Source organism: Lithobates pipiens, unplaced genomic scaffold (genome assembly GCF_037356315.1).
Source record: "Lithobates pipiens isolate NorthernLeopardFrog02 unplaced genomic scaffold, aLitPip1_a1.2 Scaffold_8, whole genome shotgun sequence".
NCBI lineage: Eukaryota > Metazoa > Chordata > Amphibia > Anura > Ranidae > Lithobates > Lithobates pipiens.
This window is the reverse complement of record NW_027507903.1, coordinates 478,545,003-478,564,045: the sequence shown is the minus strand read 5'-3', so window position 1 is coordinate 478,564,045 and position 19,043 is coordinate 478,545,003. Positions and strand designations below refer to the sequence as shown.

The 19,043-nt window shown below is 41.5% G+C and overlaps 1 protein-coding gene across 4 annotated transcripts in view; it reads right to left on the bottom strand.

The window, feature by feature from the left end:
* The window catches only part of TRIM24 (tripartite motif containing 24), a 119,634-nt gene that overhangs the window by 41,911 nt on the left and 58,680 nt on the right, over nucleotides 1-19,043 (bottom strand). For 3 of the 4 annotated variants that reach the window (XM_077468755.1, XM_077468758.1, XM_077468756.1), the window contains exons 2-6: nucleotides 16,448-16,566; nucleotides 15,284-15,434; nucleotides 5,735-5,864; nucleotides 4,777-4,893; nucleotides 3,749-3,863 (exon numbers count right to left, since the gene is read on the bottom strand). In XM_077468755.1, coding sequence (XP_077324881.1) covers nucleotides 3,749-3,863; nucleotides 4,777-4,893; nucleotides 5,735-5,864; nucleotides 15,284-15,434; nucleotides 16,448-16,566 — 632 coding nt within the window. The remainder of the gene's footprint in view (nucleotides 1-3,748; nucleotides 3,864-4,776; nucleotides 4,894-5,734; nucleotides 5,865-15,283; nucleotides 15,435-16,447; nucleotides 16,567-19,043) is intronic. The other variant, XM_077468757.1, reaches the window with a different exon arrangement.

The following is a 19,043-nucleotide window of genomic DNA, read 5'->3' as shown; positions in this document are numbered from 1 at the left end:
CTAAACTGGCTCATCCTGGAGCCCTACTCCCAGCTGTATACATTTATCTTGCTATAGCTCTTACCACAGTACTTTAAAGAAAACACTGAGCCATTTACATAAGTCTGCACCAGAGGACTTTACATGTTAATGCCCCTAGCACTCACTATTATGCCAGAGCTATACAAGTGTATACAGCGCCTTGAGAAAAAGTTTTCATACTCCTTGAATTTTTCATGTTACAACCAAAAAGGTAAATGTATTTTTTATTGGAATATGTGATAGACCAAACACAAAGTGGCACATAATTGTAAAGTGGAAGGAAAATGATAAATGGTTTTTCAATTTTCACAAATAAAACATGTGAAAAGGTATTCAGCCCCCTAATACTTCGTAGAACCACCTTTCGTTGCATTACAGCCACAAGTCTTTGGGGATGTCTCTACCAGCTTTGCACATCTAGAGTGAAAGGTTTGCCCATTCCTCTTTGCAAAATAGCTCAAGCTCTGTCAGATTGGGTGAAGTGCGTCTGAGGAGCAATTTTCAAGTGTAGCCCACAGATTCTCAATTGGATTTGGGGCTTTGACTGGGCCATTCTAACACGTGTAGCACCCTGGTGTTTAGGCAGGGTTGTTACATTTAGTTTGCCAGGTAATATTTGTCCTGGCTAATTGTTAGAAGATCCACAGATTCCTCTCTAATTCTGGAATTTCTGCACCTTATCTCTTGTCACTAGTTGGCACTGTGGCTGGTGACATTAGATAGACAAGGGCATAGCAAGGTCAGATTATGAACAAATGGGATGTCTCAGCCAATTGGTAGGGGTTTTAGTCCCTTGGCCTGCTGGGAGAGCCTATTTGGGTGGAGTCAGGCGATCAGGGTTGTGCCTACTGGACGGCTGTCTAGGTGGATGTATGTGATGAGAACAACAATTATGTTTTACCAAGAGTTATTTATAACTACCTTTAGTAACAGTTACAAGTTCAGTTACCATAGGAGACAGCGATCCTACCTATACAGATGTGGTATCCGGCTGGAGGCATTTCCCTGTATAGATGTCTACCTATAGTGTCCGAGTCTGCCAATTACCATTGCATCTACCTAAAGGTGTCCTGGCCCTACCCACTTTCCCCACAGTTTCAGTTAGGAGACATTAAATCTCTTGAACGCATTCAAAAAGGTGACTGGCGCCCATCATGTCATCTTGCATTACACCCACCATGCCTGTTAAACCACTCTACAAGGAAGGATGTCAGCTCTCCTTAATTCTTGAGGTCAACATTAAGCCTCTAGAAGTCCAGAAGGTCACTAAACATGAATATGTTTTGAGCTAAACTATTCCATTGTAGCTCTGGCTCTATGTTTAGGGTCATTGTCCTGCTGGAAGGTGAACCTCTCCTCTGCCCCAGTCTCAAGTCTTTAGCAGACCAACAAGTTTTCTAAGATTGCCCTATATTTGGCTCCATCCATCTTCCCATTCACTCTGACCACCTTCTGTCCCTGCTGAAGAAAAGCATCCCCACAACATGATGCTGCCATCAACATGTTTCATGGTGGGAATGGTGTGTTCAGGGTGATGTACAGTGCAAGTTTTCTGCCACACATAGCGTTTTGCTTTCAGACCAGAAAAATCAGTTTGGGTCTCATATGACCAGAGAACCTTTTTCCAGTTACCATGTCCCTCACATGGCATCTCACAAACTGCACTTTTTATGGCTTTTTTTCCATGCCACTCTTCCATAAAAAGGCCAGATTTGTGGAGTGCATGACTAATAGTTGTGCTGTGGACAGATTCTCCCACCTGAGCTGTGGATCTCTGCAGCCTGCATAGAAACCATGAGCTTCTTGGCTGCTTTTCTGGTTAATGTTCTTTGCCCAGCCTGTCAGTTTAGGTGGACGGCCATATCTTGGTAGGTTTGTAGTTGTGGCATTTCTGGAGCCAGATCTCTGTGCAAGATAGACTGGAGAGCAGCAACTTGCTTATGTGGGTTTTCCCTCACCCTCCAGACTACAATTGCTCAGGACCTACTACTGTCATATGTTAAGGTGCTAAGGGTTTCGGAGCGTACCTTGTACTCTTGGATAATTGGCTGAGATTGAATGAGTGTGACCTGGAGGTACTAGAACGGAGGAGATAGGAAGCAGTGTAATCTAAGGATCTAAGCAGCCGGGAATCAACATTAATAAGGCTGTTACTTGCCTTACACAAGGTGAGAGAGTCTGGGGGAAACTCTGCATGAACACTGCAGATCGGTTCACACAAGTGCACGGAAGCCATTTGTGGAATTCCAAATATTGGAAAATGTCATCAATTGAAATTGCACGACTTGAATTCCACTGTGTAAGGGACTTTTTGTTGCACAAATACTTTTATTTTAGCTGTTTGCACGATGGAATGATTTATATTCATATTTATTGTTTTTTTTGCATAATTGCACTTTATGCATTGTGGACACCTTTTTGCTGATTTGCATGTTAATTGTCATTTGCACTAATTCATATTTGTTTACATTATATAGATTATTAATCTAAGAATGTTATCAAGTCAGCCATTTGACGATTGTGCACTTTGCTTTTTTTTTGCACATGTGGGCTTCTTTTTTTATATTGGATGACTATTGATTTTAGGTATATATATTTTTTAATTAATGATGTTTTTTTTGCATTTGTTATTTATCCTCTATGGTTTATTCATTTTAGTTGCATAAATACTATTGAGGATTAACATTTTTATTAGAACACCTTCTTTATTATGCGAGTCTATTTATACTGATCACTGAGGTTCTATTGATTATCGAGGTTTATTTTTTATTGAGCACTATTGAGTCAATTTAGCCATTTAGAGAGTCTATTGACAGCGAGTTTGAGGTCTGTAAGAGTGTGTATTGTCGGCTTTTTCTTTGCTTCCTCACAACTGTGTGATTGAAGGGGAAGAAGAGTTTTGTTCATTGATTTGTGGAGGCTGTTACTATACGATTGCAGTCTCCATTATCTATGAGATATCAAGCCCCAGACGCTTTTTTTATTCCTGTGGAGCTACTTTTCTCATAGTACCTTCAGAGGACCATTTATATAGTTATATTTATATGTATTGTTAGCTCAGAGATTGGCAAGGGCCACATTCATACCCATAAATACTAGATAGTTGTGGCATACTCTTGCCATTTTTGGATGACGGCTTTAACCGTTCTGCCCGACATGTTCAAAGCTTGCGATATTTTTTTTAGTTTTTTTTCAACCTAACCCTGCTTTAAACTTCTCCACAACTTTATCCCTGACCTGTCTGGTGTGTTCCTTGGCCTTCATGATGCTGTTTGTTCACCAAGGTTCTCCAACAAACCTCTGATGGCTTACCAGAACAGTTGTATTTATACTGAGATTACCCACAGACGGACTCTCCATTTACTAATTAGGTGACGTATGAAGGCAATTGGTTCCCCTAGATTTTATAGTTTGAGGTATCAGAGTAAAGGGGGCTGAAGATAAATGGTTAATTTTTTTTTTACATTATCCTTCCACTTCACAATTATGTGCCACTTTGTGTTGGTCTATCGCATAAAATCCAATTACGTTTTTTTGTAACGCGACAAAAATGTGGAAAAATTCAAGGGGTATGAATAATTTTTCAAGGCACTGTGTGCTGTACATGGAGAAAACAGCCATTTACACTCTAATAACCCACCACAGTGTCACAAATGCTGATATCTAGCACAATCATGGTACTAAAATATCATTAGCCAATTGGTTGCTGTGACAATAAATGCATTACCTCCAACTGATTAAGCAGAGCCTTTCCTTTCTTATTGATTTCTACCATGAGGGTAAAGATAGCTACTTTGATGTCTTGCTCCACCTGTTTTTGGTTCTGATTAACTTCAAGGATTCTGTAGAAGAATAAAAGTTAGTGAAACAGTTTACTGCAAGTCAGCCAAGGTTGTAGTATATTCCAATTAGATGAATAGCATTGTGTACACAGGGCCGAGATCAGCTTTGGAAGACAGGGGGACTGCAATGCAGCTCTGAGTAATGGGATCATTTTGAGGATGCAATTTGCATACTAATCCTGCTGGCATTCATGTCAATTTAGCCCTAAATGTTTAGTGCACCTTAAAACAAAAATTGCAAAGTTTCTCCTCTCCCCACTGATGCCCCTGACCTACCCAACTCCCTCCACCCCCCCCCCCCCGATAGCCTGTCATGGGTGTGCCTTTGGGGGGGGGGGGGGGGATTTGTCATGGCAGCAGCAGCTTGAATGGAGCACAGACACTCCACTAGAAGATGCAGAGACAAATACACTAAGCAGTTTGAAATAGGCAAATAAGGGCGGGGAATGTAGGATCACCAGATATTTCATACAATAAAAACCAATGCATAGAGAACAGGATACATTTAAATACATGATAACAGACAGACACTTTTCAGAATAAGTGTTGGGGGTTACAAAATTTAAGAATGGTCTGAGCAAGACACCCTCTTCCCTTTTTTGATCTACTAAAGAAAAACTATTCATAACTCCAGCTGTGATGGAGTAGTCTTCATAAAAAGTAGTTACACCAATATATGAGAGGATGCAAATTTGTTAGACACTAAACACCCCTAATATTACAAAGTCTGAAAGGTTGATGGGAGCCACCTTGGACAGAAGTTTTACTTTCAGCGTCCCTTTTAAATTTTAATCAGATTTGTTAAAAATGGCAGATACGCTAAAGGCTAGACACAGAGCTCCTTTCACTGAGGCTTGGCTCTGGTTTCAAGTCATCCTGAACATGGAGCATTATTGATGCCTTGCGTACTTACCGATTCTGAATTTGGTCTCCAGTAAATTTAATGTATTTGTTCTTTTCCATTAACTTTGAGATCAGAGTGTCAATGATCACCTTCTGGCTTTGAAAAGCTTCTTCAATAAACTGGTACCTGGAAGAGAATTTTTTTTTGTGATCAGATTTGGAGCAGGCGAAGACGAGATATAGAGCAAAAGATAGCACATTGTAGGATGTAGCATAACAGAATGTCACACATTGGAAACCCCCCAACTGGTACCCCCCTCCCCCTCCAATTCATCTCACCCTACAGACTAATACTTGTAGAAAACAGATCTCTATGACTGCTTTCACACTGAGGTGCTTTCACACCGAGGTGCTTTGCAGGCGCTAAAGTGCTAAAAATAGCACCTGCAAAGCGCCCTGAAACAGCTGCTGCGTCTCCAGTGTCAAAGCCCCAAGGGCTTTGACACTGGAGTGGTATGCTTGCAGGGCAGTCAAAAAAATTGTATTTAGCGCTCCTAAAGTGCCCCTTTCCATTGAAAACGGGGCAGCGCTGCAAACCCGGGCAGTTTTAACCCTTTTTGGCAGCTATCGGGGGTTAAAACTGCCCAGCTAGCGGCCGCATAGCACCGCTAAAACGCCGGTTAAGAGCTTCTAAATATAGCGCAGCTTCACTGCCGCACTCAACGCCCCAGTGTGAAAGTAGCCCAAGACAAATCCCATTTCTAGGATGAAATGAACTAGTGGCAAGTAGGTCCCTGGTGGGGCTTCCAGTGTGCTCATCTGGAATATTATGGAAATGTTGATTTCAGTGGGTGGCCAACTTTGTGCTGCCTGCAAATGCTCTCCTTGGACACTGACAAATTGTGTGACAATTGTTTGCCTTTTGTTCTTCCTTGTAAACCAGCTGCAACATTGGAACAGGTTAATGAGCTTTAGCCCCCCCCCCCCAGCATTACAATACTATGTTCCCACTGGTGAAGCGTCCATACCTGTGCTCTTTGTGCTCTTGCAGCTGACAGTCCCGGCATGTCAATTTGTCGCATGTTTCACAGTAAAGTTTCAGTTGCTCCTTTTTGTGGAACGGACAAAAAACTGGACGCTGACTGTTGCCTCCAACTGCTAAGAAGAAAAAAAATAATCAATAAATCTAGTGCATTAGAAGGAGAGCTACCATCTTCCTACGTTAAATTAGTTGTAGTGCCTGCAGGAATAACAGCTATTCCTTAAAGTGGGGTTCCACCCAAAACTGGAATTCCCACATTAAGTGTTGGTGACCCCCTGACATGCCACATTTGGCATGTCATTTTTGGGGGGTACCATTTTATTTTTATTTTTTTAGAGGCTCCCACTTTCTCCCCTAGCGCCGCTGGAAGATCACCTCTCCCTACCACCCCCGCAATCTTCTGAGACACATCACAAGTCCCAGAAGATTGCTCAGCTATTCACAGCATGGCTCACACAGCCAGGCACCCAGTTAGAATGCTGGTGCCACAGAGAGGAGGGGGGAGAGGAGTGGAGCTTTGTGTGCCTGCCATCGCTGGACCGTGGGACAGGCGAGTGATTATTAAAAAAGCAGCTAAACTTTTTGTAGCTACTGACTTTTAAATAGGTGGAACTGCTCTTTAAGCATGTCACAAACAAAACTAAGGCGGCTGCCTAATGATGGCACCGGTCCCGGGTAATACACAGGGAGCCCCCCCCCCCCCCCACCCTTTGTTCAAAAAGTGATGTGGATGCAGGGATCTCCCCTGCCATGCTATTGTATTCGAACAGGGGGAACCCCCTTCCCCCAGAATAGACAGATCAGCCACTGGCTTGTATGTGCTGAGTAAATGGTGGTTTTCAAGCAGGGTAGAACGTGGTACACAGGAACCAGCCGAATTTTGGCATGTGTATACCCGGCTTCAGCATCCTTGTGGTCATATGACTGCTATATGGATGAAACAACTAATCGTTTAAGCGACAACTAATTGATTATGAAATTAATCGATTACCGTTTTCCTAATCGATTAATCGGCCAGTAACATAATGGGGTAAAAAAATATAATAAAAAAAACACACACTAAAATTTGCCCTTTACAGTACAAAAAGAGCAAATAGTCCCTGTAATATAAGTATATTACTTTCACAGTTCTACAGGAAAAAATGAAACCCTTACAGTAGTGATTATCTGCTTTTTTTGTACTATAAAGGGCCAATTTTAGTTTTTTTAACCCCCATTATGTTACTACGCGTCATAGACCTGTTTCACACCTATGTGGTTTTTGCAGAAATTCATTACAGTTCATTTACATGTTTCCTATGGGACACGTTAACATCCATGCATTTTTCAGCCGCTGCGTATTTGGGTCAAGGACTTTTATTTTTACGGAAAACTGTGCTTTTTTGGTTCATTATACTTCAATGGAGAAGCTACAGAAAAGCATGTAATGCATTTTTGCAGCAATTTGTGTTTTTTGTTGTTCTGGCTGGCAAACATTCAAGGGTATACCCTTCATCGCAAGGATAGAGGGTAAAAAGGGGGAGGGGTATGCCTATATATCAAGAATAACGTACAAGTGAATGTGAGAGATGACATCACTAAGGGAGCTAGGGAGGAGGTGGCATCCTTATGGGTAGAGCTCCAAAAGGGATGACGCTAAGGGGAAAATACTGGGAGTATGCTATAGACCCCCTAACCTGAAGGAGGAAGAGGAGACAGATTTCCTATCACAATTTGGATTAGCAGCAAGGATGGGAAGTGTTATCATGGGGGATTTTAACTATCCAGACATAGATTGGGTGGAGTGAACCCCACATTCATCTAAGGCTAGCTAGCTCCTAAAAGTCTGGCAGGACAATTTTATGGGTCAGATGGTAGACGCACCAACTAGAAAAAAAGCATTACTGGATCTACTGATTACCAACAATACAGACCTAATCACAAATGTGGAAATACACAGTAATTTAGGTAACAGCAATCACAGGTCAATTGGCATTAGTATAAATCACACAAATAGGAAACATAAGGGGAATACAAAGACACTGAATTTCAAAAGAGCCAACTTCTCTAAACTACGAGCCTTGCTAGAAGGCATAAAATCTTAGGAACAAAGAACAGGGAGGAGATCGGTTTGCTTTAAGAGACTATTAAATAATGGTATTAGCCAATGCATCCCATTGGGTAATACATTTAAAAGAGCGAACAAAAGTCCTGGATGGCTTAATGTCAATGTAAAAATGCATATAAAAGCAAAGGAGAAGGCCTTCAAAAAATACAAGGTTGAGGGATCATCGGCATTCAGACTTTATAAAGAATGTAGCAAGAAATGTAAAGGTGCAATTGCAATAAGGACGGCTAAGATAGCACATGAAAGACACAGAGGAGAGCAAAAAATAAAAAAATGAAATTCTTTAGGTATGTAAACAGTAAAAAAGGGAGGAGAGACCATACTGGCTCCATAAAGAATGAGGAAGGATATCTGGTTACAAAGGACAGGGAGGTGGCGAAGGTATTGAATTTATTCTCCTCAGTCTTCGGGGGGCTTCAGTAACCAAAACTGCAGTGTTTATCCTCATAACACATCACAGGAAGCACCTCCATGGTTACTTAGTGACTTGGGAAACTTAACCACTTAAGTCCCGGACCAAGCCCCCTTTTGCGATTCGGCACTGTGTTGATTTAACTGACAATTGCGCGGCTGTGCGATGTGGCTCCTAAACAAAATTGGCGTCCTTTTTTTCCCCCCCAACAAATAGAGCTTTCTTTTGGTGGTATTTGATCACCTCTGCGGTTTTTATTTTTTCTGCTATAAACAAAAATAGAGTGACAATTTTGAAAAAAAAAAGTTGCAATTTTTTTTACTTTTTGCTATATCATCCCCCAAAAAATATATATATAAAAAAAAAAATTTTCCTCAGCTTAGGCCGATACGTATTCTTCTACATTTTTTTTTGGCAAAAATAACAACAATTAGCGATTGATTGGTTTGAGCAAAAGTTTTTTTTTTTTTTTTTTTACTAGTAATGGTGGCAATAAGCGATTGCTATTGTGACTGGCATTATGGCGGACATTTTTGACACATTTTTGGAACCATTGTCATTTATACAATCAATCAGTACTATTTAAATGCACTGATTCCTGTGTAAATGACACTGGCGGTGAAGAAGTTAACACCTACACTGCCCCCTAGTGGTTATGTATGACCGTTTTTTATTGCACGGGGGCGTGGCCTGGCACGTGACATCACTGATCGCCCTTCCCTATAAAAAGGGAACAGACCATCGGCGACAGCCACACAGGGAAGCATGCAGATAGGTTTGTTTACACAGACCTCTCCTCGTTCTTCAGCTCTGTGAAGCGATCGCAGGATACCAGCAGTGATTGGGCTCGCTGGTCCCGCGGCCATGGTGACCGAGCACAGGACCGGGTCCCGACCCACAGCTGGGCACTTAAAAAGCAACGTACAGGTGCGTGCTTGTGCCCAACCGTGCCATTCTGCCAACGTATATTGGCGTGAGGCGGTTCTTAAGTGGTTAACATTAATAAATCACCGGGACCAGGTGGCTTGCATCTGAGTTTACTTGGGGAACTCAGTCAAGTAATTGCCAGACCATTGTTCCAAATTTTTACTTACAGTAACTGGCATGGTACCAGCTGCTAACAAAGCAAACAGAATATTGGCATGCATTAAATAGAGGTCGACCAATATGGGTTTTTCTCTGGCCGATGCCGATATTTAGAAATCATGGCGGCCGATGGCCGATATATGATGCTGATTTTTTTGGCCCGATATGTTAGGCCGATTTTTTTTTTTATTAATTTATTTTTTTATCCCCCTTCATCTCATAAAACCTAACAGACCTTTCCCACTGGGGCGTTTTGTTAGGCGCTTTTGGGCTAAAAATAACGCCTCTAAAGTGCCTGCAAAACAGCTCCCCTGCAGTCTGTGTGAAAGACAGTGTGCTTTCACACGGAGGCGATGCGCTGGCAGCATGTTAAAAAAAAAAAGTCCTGCAAGCAGCACGTTTGGAGTGGTGTATACCGCTCCTCCACCACTCCTGCCCATTGATATTAATGGGCACCACTGCTGAAGCGCATGCAATGCGATCTGGCAACGGTGCTTCACAGGCACATTTAACCTCTTCTTCGGCTGCTAGCTGGATTATATGCGCCCCACTAGCAGCCGAATAGCACCGCTAGAATGATGGCAAAGCGCTGCTAAAACTAGCAGCATTTTATCATCAACGCCTGCCCGCTCCAGTGTGAAAGCAACCTATAAAATAATAACAGGTAGTCAAAACTTTTGGACGAAAAAAAAAAAATGGGCTAACTTTACTGTTTTCGTTTTTTTTTTTTTATTTTAAATCATTTAGTGTATTTTTTTTCCCCAAAAAATTACATTTGAAAGACCTCTGCGCAAATGGCGTGTGACATAAAATATTTCAACAACCGCCATTTTATTCCCTAGGGTCTCTGCTAAAAAAATACATATAATTCTTTGGGGGTCTAAGTGATTTTCTGGCAGAAAAAAAACAGGACTTTTACTTGTAAGCAACAAGTGTCAGAAAAGATTTAGTCTTTAAATGGTTAAACTGAGAACTCTACACACAGAGTTGAGTTCATTCATTCAAGCATAAACATTGTATCTTTTTGCTCTTTTCTTTGCAGACTGCCCAGAGAGGAAACAAGTGCTTCTATGAAGACTCAGGCAACTTGCATTGACTTCTATTACAGAAGTCATTACCAAGTCGCGCTGTAGTTCTAAATCGGCCTTTTTATCAGCTCAATTGGCCGATGCCGATTAATTAAAAAACTGCAAATATCGGCCGATATATCGGTCGACCTCTAGCATTAAATAGGGGATCAACTCCAGAGATAAAACGATAATTCTCCCGTTCTACAAGACTCTGGTCCAGCCACGCCTAGAGTATGCTGTCCAGTTCTGGGCACCAGTCCTGAGGAAGGATGTACTGGAAATAGAGCGAGTACAAAGAAGGGCAACAAAGCTAATAAAGTGTCTGGAAAATATTAGTTATGAGGAAAGGTTGCGAGCACTGAACTTATTCTCTCTGGAGAAGAGATGCTTGAGAGGGGGATTTCAATATACAAATACCATACTGGTGACCCCACAATAGGGATAAAACTTTCACAAAAGGGCGTTTAACAAGACTCATGGCCACTCATTAAAATTAGAAGAAAAAGGTTTAACTTTAAACTACGTAGAGTTCTTTAGGCTCCGTTCACACAGGGGGTGACGCGAGGCGACACGACTTGCCGTGCCGCGACCTGACAAGTCGCCCCCGTTCTGTACTACGAAACCGTTCTAAGAGGAGCGACTCGAGTCGCTCCAACTTAGAAAAAAGGTTCCTGTACCACTTTTGGGCGACCACGGGCGACTTGCATTGACTTCTATACAGAAGTCATTTGCAAGTCGCCGCTGAGGTCGCGGCGAGGCAAGTCGTGTCGCCTCGCATCGCCCCCTGTGTGAACCAAGCCAGACTGTAAGAGCGGCAAGGATGTGAAATTCCCTTCCACAGGCGGTGGTCTTAGCGGGAAGCTTCAAGAAACTATTAGATAAGCACCTGAATGACCGCAACATACAGGGATATACAATGTAATACTGAAATATAAAATCACAGACAGACATCGGTTGGACTTGGACTTGTGTCTTTTTTCAACCTCATCTACTAGGTAACCATGTTTGAAATTTTCACTTGTTTTTAAAATAAAATCTAAATTTCTGAACGAAAAAAAAAAAAAAAAAAAAAAAACACCACATACACTGTCTGAAAATTCCTTTGACCAAGAAGTCTTCCATTTCCAAATTTGTCTGTCACTGTGGTTGAAAATGAATGTTGATTTATCCCCACTAACGACTAGAAAATCTAACAAATGTTCTTAAAATTACATTTCTTTTGAAGGAAGACATTGTTTTTTTTAAATAAAAAAAAATTTGATCCAAGTCTGATAACTACCAAATTCACCCTTTAATAGTACAGTTGCAATAAATAAATAAAAAAGAAGTATATGAACCCTTTTGGAATGATATGGATTTCTGCACAAATTCTTCATCCAAGTCACAATAGGCAGTCTGCTTAAACTAATAACGCACAAAGAATTAAATGTTACCATGTTTTTATTGAACACACAATGCAAACATTCACAGTGCAGGTGGAAAAAGTATGTGAACTGTGTGGATTTAATAATTGGTTGAACCTCCTTTGGCAGCAATAACTTCAACCAAACGTTTCCAGTTGCAGATCAGATATGCACAATGGTCAGGAATAATTCTTGACCATTCAGTTTTTTCAGAACGGTTTCAGTTCAGCAATATTCTTGGGATGTCTGGTGTGAATCACTTTCTTGAGGTCATGCCACAGCATCTCAATCAGGTTGAGGTCAGGACTCTGACTGGGCCACTCCAGAGGGCGTATTTTCTTCTGTTTAAGCCATTCTGTTGATTTACTTCTATGCTTTGGGTCGTTGTCCAGTTGCAACACCCATCTTCTGTTGAGCTTCAGCTGGTGGACAGATGACCTTAAGTTCTCCTGCAAAACGTCTTGATAAACTTGGGAATACATTTTTCATTCAATGATAGCAATCTGTCCAGGACCTGACGCAGCAAAGCAGCCCCAAACCATGATGCCCCCACCACCATACTTCAGTTGGGATGAAGTCTTGATGTTTGTGTGCTGTGCCTCTTTTTCTCCACACATACTGTGTGTTTCTTCCAAACAACTTTGGTTTCATCTGTCCACAAAAATTTTTGCCAGTACTGCTGTGGAACATCCAGGTTTTTTTTGGACAGCAGTGGCTTCCTCCGTGGTATTCTCCCAGGAAATCCTTTGTTTAAAATTTTACGTATCGTAGATTTGCTAACAGGGATGTTAGCATTTGCCAGATACTTTTGTAAGCATTTAGCTGACACTCTAGGATTATTCTTCACCTCATTGAGCAGTCTGCGCTGTGCTCTTGCAGTCATCTTCACAGGACACCCACTCCTAGGGAGAGTAGCAGCAGTGCTAAACTTTCTCCATTTATAGACAATTTGTCTTATCGTAAACTGATGAACAGCAAGGCTTTTGGAGTTACAACCCTTTCCAGCTTTATGCAGGTCAACAATTCTTAATCGTAGGTCTTCTGAGAGCTCTTTTGTGCGAGGCATCATTCACATCAGGAAATGCTTCTTGTGAAAAGCAAACCCAGAACTGGTGTGTGTTTTTTATAGGGCAGGGCAGCTGTAACCAACAACCTCCAATCTTATCTCATTGATTGGACTCCAGTTGGCTAACACCTAACTCCAATTACCCTTTGGAGATCTCATTAGTCTAGGGCAGTGATGGCGAACCTTGGCACCCCAGATGTTTTGGAACTACATTTCCCATGATGCTCAGCTACACTGCAGAGTGCATGAGCATCATGGGAAATGTAGTTACAAAACATCTGGGGTGCCAAGGTTCGCCATCACTGGTCTAGGGGGTTTCACATACCTTATCCCCCTGCGCTGTGAATGTTTACATGGTGTGTTCAATAAAAACATGGTAACATTTAATTCTTTGTGCGTTATTAGTTTAAGCAGACTTTGATTGTCTATTGTTGTGACTTAGATGAAGATCAGATCACATTTTATGACCAATTTGTGTAGAAATCCATAGCATTCCAAATGGGTTCACATACTTGTTATTGCAATTGTATATACAGTATATCTCGCCTCTAATAGTATATACAATATCTCTCTTCTAATAGTATATACAATCTATATTTTCTGTCATTCTCAGCATGGATTAGATATTTTGCATCTACTTGCATAGAGATATTTAAGAATAAATTGCCTTTTTTTAAAACTTTACATATTAACGAAATTATACACTACCTTTTTGTAAGGTTATTAACCGATTAAATAACAATAAATCGGCCAACTAATTGATTGTGAAAATTATTGTTAGTTGCAGCCATAGACAGCTACAACTGCTCTTCCTCACAAGATCCAATAGAGTGAACAAATTCAAACCACAGCTGTTTTATTGACAGGAGCCGGGCGTCAATAAGGTCCTGCAGGACTAAGAAAGGGGCTCGTCAGCATGTAGGTTTACAGGAGCACTACAAAACTACAGGTACGCCAGGCATAATATATGTGGAAGGCCTTGAAAACACTTGGCAATCCAACAATTAGTCCAACAGTTACAATAAAATAGTAACTTCACCAAATAATGAATATCTGTTTTAAAGTGGACTTTCAGTAATTTTTTCAACTTTCCAGCCATTAACTTTTGTACCCTTGTTTTAACTTTGCATAGTAAAAGTTATTATTATTTTTGCCAGCAAGTACCCAATACAGCCCACTTCCCGTTTCTGGTCATTAGCCTAGGCTCATGACATCATGCACAGCTCTAATTCTCCTGGGAGTTTGCCATGAGGGTAGTCATAAGAGGGCCAGGAAGTGAACAGGCAGCAGCTTCAGCTGCCCACCGTTAAAATGGCTACAGCCAGACTTGGGGGGGGGGGGGGGGGGGTTGGGGGGGATTTCTGCAGCATATTTGGAAAGTACAGAATCACAGTGTGTGTGTAATTATATATATATATATATGCGCAAGGTAGAGGGGGCGTGGTTTTTAACCCTGCTGGAAGATGGCCATATAATTCCTCAGCTCCCGCCGATCATTCCGACCGAGGCACGGAGGCAACACTGCTCCACCACACCCCATATAACTCCACACAGCATAGGGACAGCCTCTCGAGCCTCATTGGCTCGATTCCTCCTCCCCCCCCTCCCCCCTAAGGGCATGGAGACGGACACTGATTTTGGCATACTTGGTGGGGCCATGACTTGAACCCAGTCTGTGCAGTGGGTACAACGTCATGGGACCCCGGGGCCCTTGATGCATCCCTCTCCTGTTTATTAGTGGCCTGTAAGCGACATCACTGTTTGACTAAGATTCTCCAGCCTCTTCTGGGCCCTAGTGCACATGTAGGCCCCCTGTTGGTCCAATATTTTGGACTGCAGTGTGGCGGATAGGTGATTAAGTGGGGGAATGCAATATTATTCCCTTGCCTTTTCCAATTTTCCTTTTTCTTGTTTACCATCTATATACTCTTTAATGAATATCTGGTTGGACGCGATTCGGATTGGCCCCTGCGTTAGGATGTCTCTTCTGCATTAATCTTAAAATTGTTTTGGGTGCTAGAACGTACCCATCTAGCGATTAGGATATATGGCGTTACCTGAAAAAAAACCCTGATGAAGGAGAATACGACTAATCTCTGAAACGTCATTGGGTTTGGGTTACTCCATTACACCTATCCATGATTTTTTTGTGTATTGTTATGCATCCTTGATTATTTATATGTTTCTGTGATATTGTAACCATGTATTTTTTTGTAGAATAAATTTTTTATATATATTTTCCTACGTATATGAATATGGTAGTACCTATAAAGTCCCACTTCTAGGGGGTTTCTTCATTTTTCATTCCTCTTTAAATGAAATGCAATTCCTTCCACATCATCCTGACAGAGAAAAGTCAGGTATCACAGAACATAATGAAGAGTCACTTACCAGGTGGCACCTCCTCCTTCTGGCGCACAGTGTGGTCTTTGGTGAACTTTACCCTCTGATGGGCCTGGATGCAGTTCTTGCACAGCCATTCCACACACTCTACACAGAAGCCTTGAGCCTCTGCGTTGTCCTCGCAGCTTGTGCAAACTTGCTAAAGGGATAGGAAACATCCAGATTGTGATGGACTGAATATTGCAACAATTAAAAAAAAAAAAAAAACCTCAGTCACTGTGCTGTATGTGCGCCTGAGCTCCAGCTATGAGTAAACATCAATATCTGCATAGTGTATACAAAATAGTTCAGGTCAAGTCAAATCTGCAGATTGGTTGACAAGGTTCTTGTCTGTCTATGTATAACAATCTCGCTTAACTGTAGCTAAAACTTAAGCCTCCAATTTGTTTTTTTTTAACTAATGTTAGCAAACTTACCATTTAAAAAAAGGACAGCCCAAATCAAAGCTCAATTTTTTTCCTTTTAATAAATGAATCTTTACTCCTATGGTGCCCCTTTTGCAATAGGGATAAAGGCATGAGTAGTAGTATGGGAAAGGCTTTTAGTAGAGCAGGGAAGAGACACACACACAAATATAAATTGGAGAGATATTTCAACCTCCTTTTCCTAAATAAAAAATGTGGGTCTTTTTTTTTTTTTTTTTTAACACACATTTGCAACACCCCTCCCTTTAAGTCTTATGGAACTACCGTAGATTATTAGTGCACATATTGAATGTCCTTTCCATAGGTATGAATAGACATGGAATAAGCAGGGCCTATGTGGAAGGTTCTTCAACAGGTGGCGCTCCGCAAGTTTTTGGAGGGAATGAGTACCTTTGACTTAAAGAGAACTATACTATTATTGGCCTTTCTATAAAAACACCTTGTACATATACATCAGTCTCTGCCCTAGAAGCCTACAATCTAAGGTCCACATCTGAAAATACACACGTCAATTTAGACCGGGGCAAACTCCCCACAGTGTCCTGACAGGATTCAAACCAGGGACTCCAGTGCTGCAAGGAATAAGCACCAACTACCATGTCTCTGTGCTAAACGTGGATTTCCTAAAGTTTTAGATACTGTTGGCAAAAAAGGCTAGGGGATTTTGTTTGTGCCCCCAATATAAAAGACTCTTTCCCTTCCTATTGAAGGAACAGGAGGGACTCACCTGGCTCGGCTTCTCTACAGTGCTACTGGGAACTTCAGTGGTGTCTCTAACAAAGTAGTTTTCTATGATGTCTTTGTCGGCACACTCTTGACTGCACACTGGACAGCGGATTATCCCAACTGCAGATAGAAAAGGCAAGAAAACATGTAAAAAAGACACAGGATACATGAGGGAGGGGGGGGGGGGGGGGGGAAATAAAAAATCACAGCTGCTGCCTAATGAGTGTTTCCAGTTGTTGTCAAATTAACATCTATGGCTCTTAAAAATAGGTCTTCTGGCTACTATAATAGTAAAGAACGTATGGCAATTTATTAGGATGCCAGTATTAATACACAAATATTTTCAGGTAAAATGTAAAATATGATGATAATAAAAAACAAAAACAAAAACGAAACCAAAAAAAAAAACAGCAACTTCTGTGGCACTGAAATCCCAAGCCATGTTTGTCAGCATTGCCTAGTTTTTCTCTGTTGGACTACACCCAGCCATACATGGGTGAAAACTTGTCCGGCTGAGCAGGGATCGGCCAAATTTTGATCCATGTATTAGCACTCTGGTTGTACAGAAGTAGAACTTTAGCTTGACTTCTGTGCAACCACCCTGTTGAATAAATGCTGCTCGATAAACACTGCTCGCTATAGCCAGAAATACTGATCATTGCATTCCAAGTCTTCCTCCCTTTTTGGATATACTACAGTGCCTTGCAAAAGTATTCAACCCCCTTGGCATTTTTGTTACATTCAAAAAAAATCTAAATTAACTAAAAGGCTGTAATGTAATGGATCACATTTATATGTGATGGATCAGAACACAAAAAGTCTAAGTTGGTGATGTAAATTAGAAAAATATATACATAAAACGAATATTTCAGAAATAAAAAATTGGCATGTGCGTATGTATTCACCCCCTTTGTTATGAAGCCCATAAAAAGCTCTGGTGCAACCAATTACCTTCAGAAGTCACATAATTAGTGAATTGATGTCCACCATGTGTGCAATCAGTGTCACATGATCTGTCATTACATATGCACAAACTTTATGAAAGGCCCCAGAGGCTGCAACACCTAAGCAAGAGGCACCACTAACCAAACACTGCCATGCAGACCAAGGAACTCTCCAAACAAAGTAAGGGAAATACAAGTCAGGGTTAGGTTATAAAAAAATATATCCAAGTCTTTGATGATTCCTAGGAGCACCATCAAATCATAACCAAATGGAAAGAACATGGCACAACATCAAACCTGCCAAGAGGCCACACACCAAAACTCACAGACCGGACAAGGAGGGCATTAAATCGGAGAGGTAGCACAGCGACCTAAGGTAACCCTGCAGGAGCTGCAGAGTTCCACAGCAGAGACTGGAGTATCTGTACATAGGACAACAATAAACTGTACGCTCCATAGAGTTGGGCTTTATGGCAGAATGGCCAGAAGGCGGCCATTACTTTCATCAAAAAACGTCACGTTTTGAGTTTGTGAAAAGGCATGTGGAAGACTCCCAAAATGTATGGAGGAAGGTGCTCTGGTCTGAAGAGATTAAAATTAAACTTTTTGGCCAAAGAAAAACTATGTCTGGCGCAAACCCGATCAAATATGCGATGGGGATGTTTTTCAGCAATCAGGACTGGGAAACTGGTCAGAGTTGAGGGAAAGATGAATGGTGCCAAATACAAGGATGTTCTTGAGCAAAACCTGCACCACTGTGTGGGATTTGAGGCTAGGATGGAGGTTCACCAACCAGCAGGACAATGATCTCCAACACACTGCTAGAGCAACACTTGAGTGGTTAAAAGGGGAAAAACTTAAATGTGTTGGAACGGCCTAGTCAAAAGCCCAGACCTCCATCCAATATAAAATCTGTGGTCAGACTTAAAGATTGCTGTTCACAAGTGCAAACCATCCAACTTGAAAGAGCTGGAGCAGTTTTGCAAGGATGAGTGTGCAAAAATCCCATTGGTAAGATGTGGAGAGAGAGAGAGAGAGAGAGAGAGAGAGAGAGAGAGAGAGAGAGAGAGAGAGAGAGAGAGAGAGAGAGAGATGAGAGAGAGAGAGAGAGAGAGAGAGAGAGATGGAGAGAGAGAGAGAGAGAGAGAGAGAGAGATGGAGAGAGAGAGAGAGAGAGAGAGATGGAGAGAGAGAGAGAGAGAGAGAGAGAGAGAGAGAGAGAGAGAGAGAGAGAGAGAGAGAGAGAGAGAGAGAGAGAGAGAGAGAGAGAGAGAGAGAGAGAGAGAGAGAGAGAGAGAGAGAGAGAGAGAGAGAGAGAGAGAGAGAGAGAGAGAGAGAGAGAGAGAGAGAGAGAAGAGAGTTTTCCAAAGCGACTTAGAGCTGCGATAGCCGCAAAAGGCGGCTCTACTAAGTATTGACTTTAGGGGGTGAATAGTTATGCTCATTGACTTTTTGTTATTTTGTCCGATTTGTTGTTTGCTTCATAATAAAAAAATAATGAATGAATCTTCAAAGTTGTGGGCAGGTTCTGTAAATTAAATGATGCAAATCCTCAAACAATGCATGTTAAATTCCAGTTGTGAGGCAACAAAACATGAAAAATGCAAGGCACTGTATGTACATCCAAAGAGCGAACCCCTAAAATCACAGGCT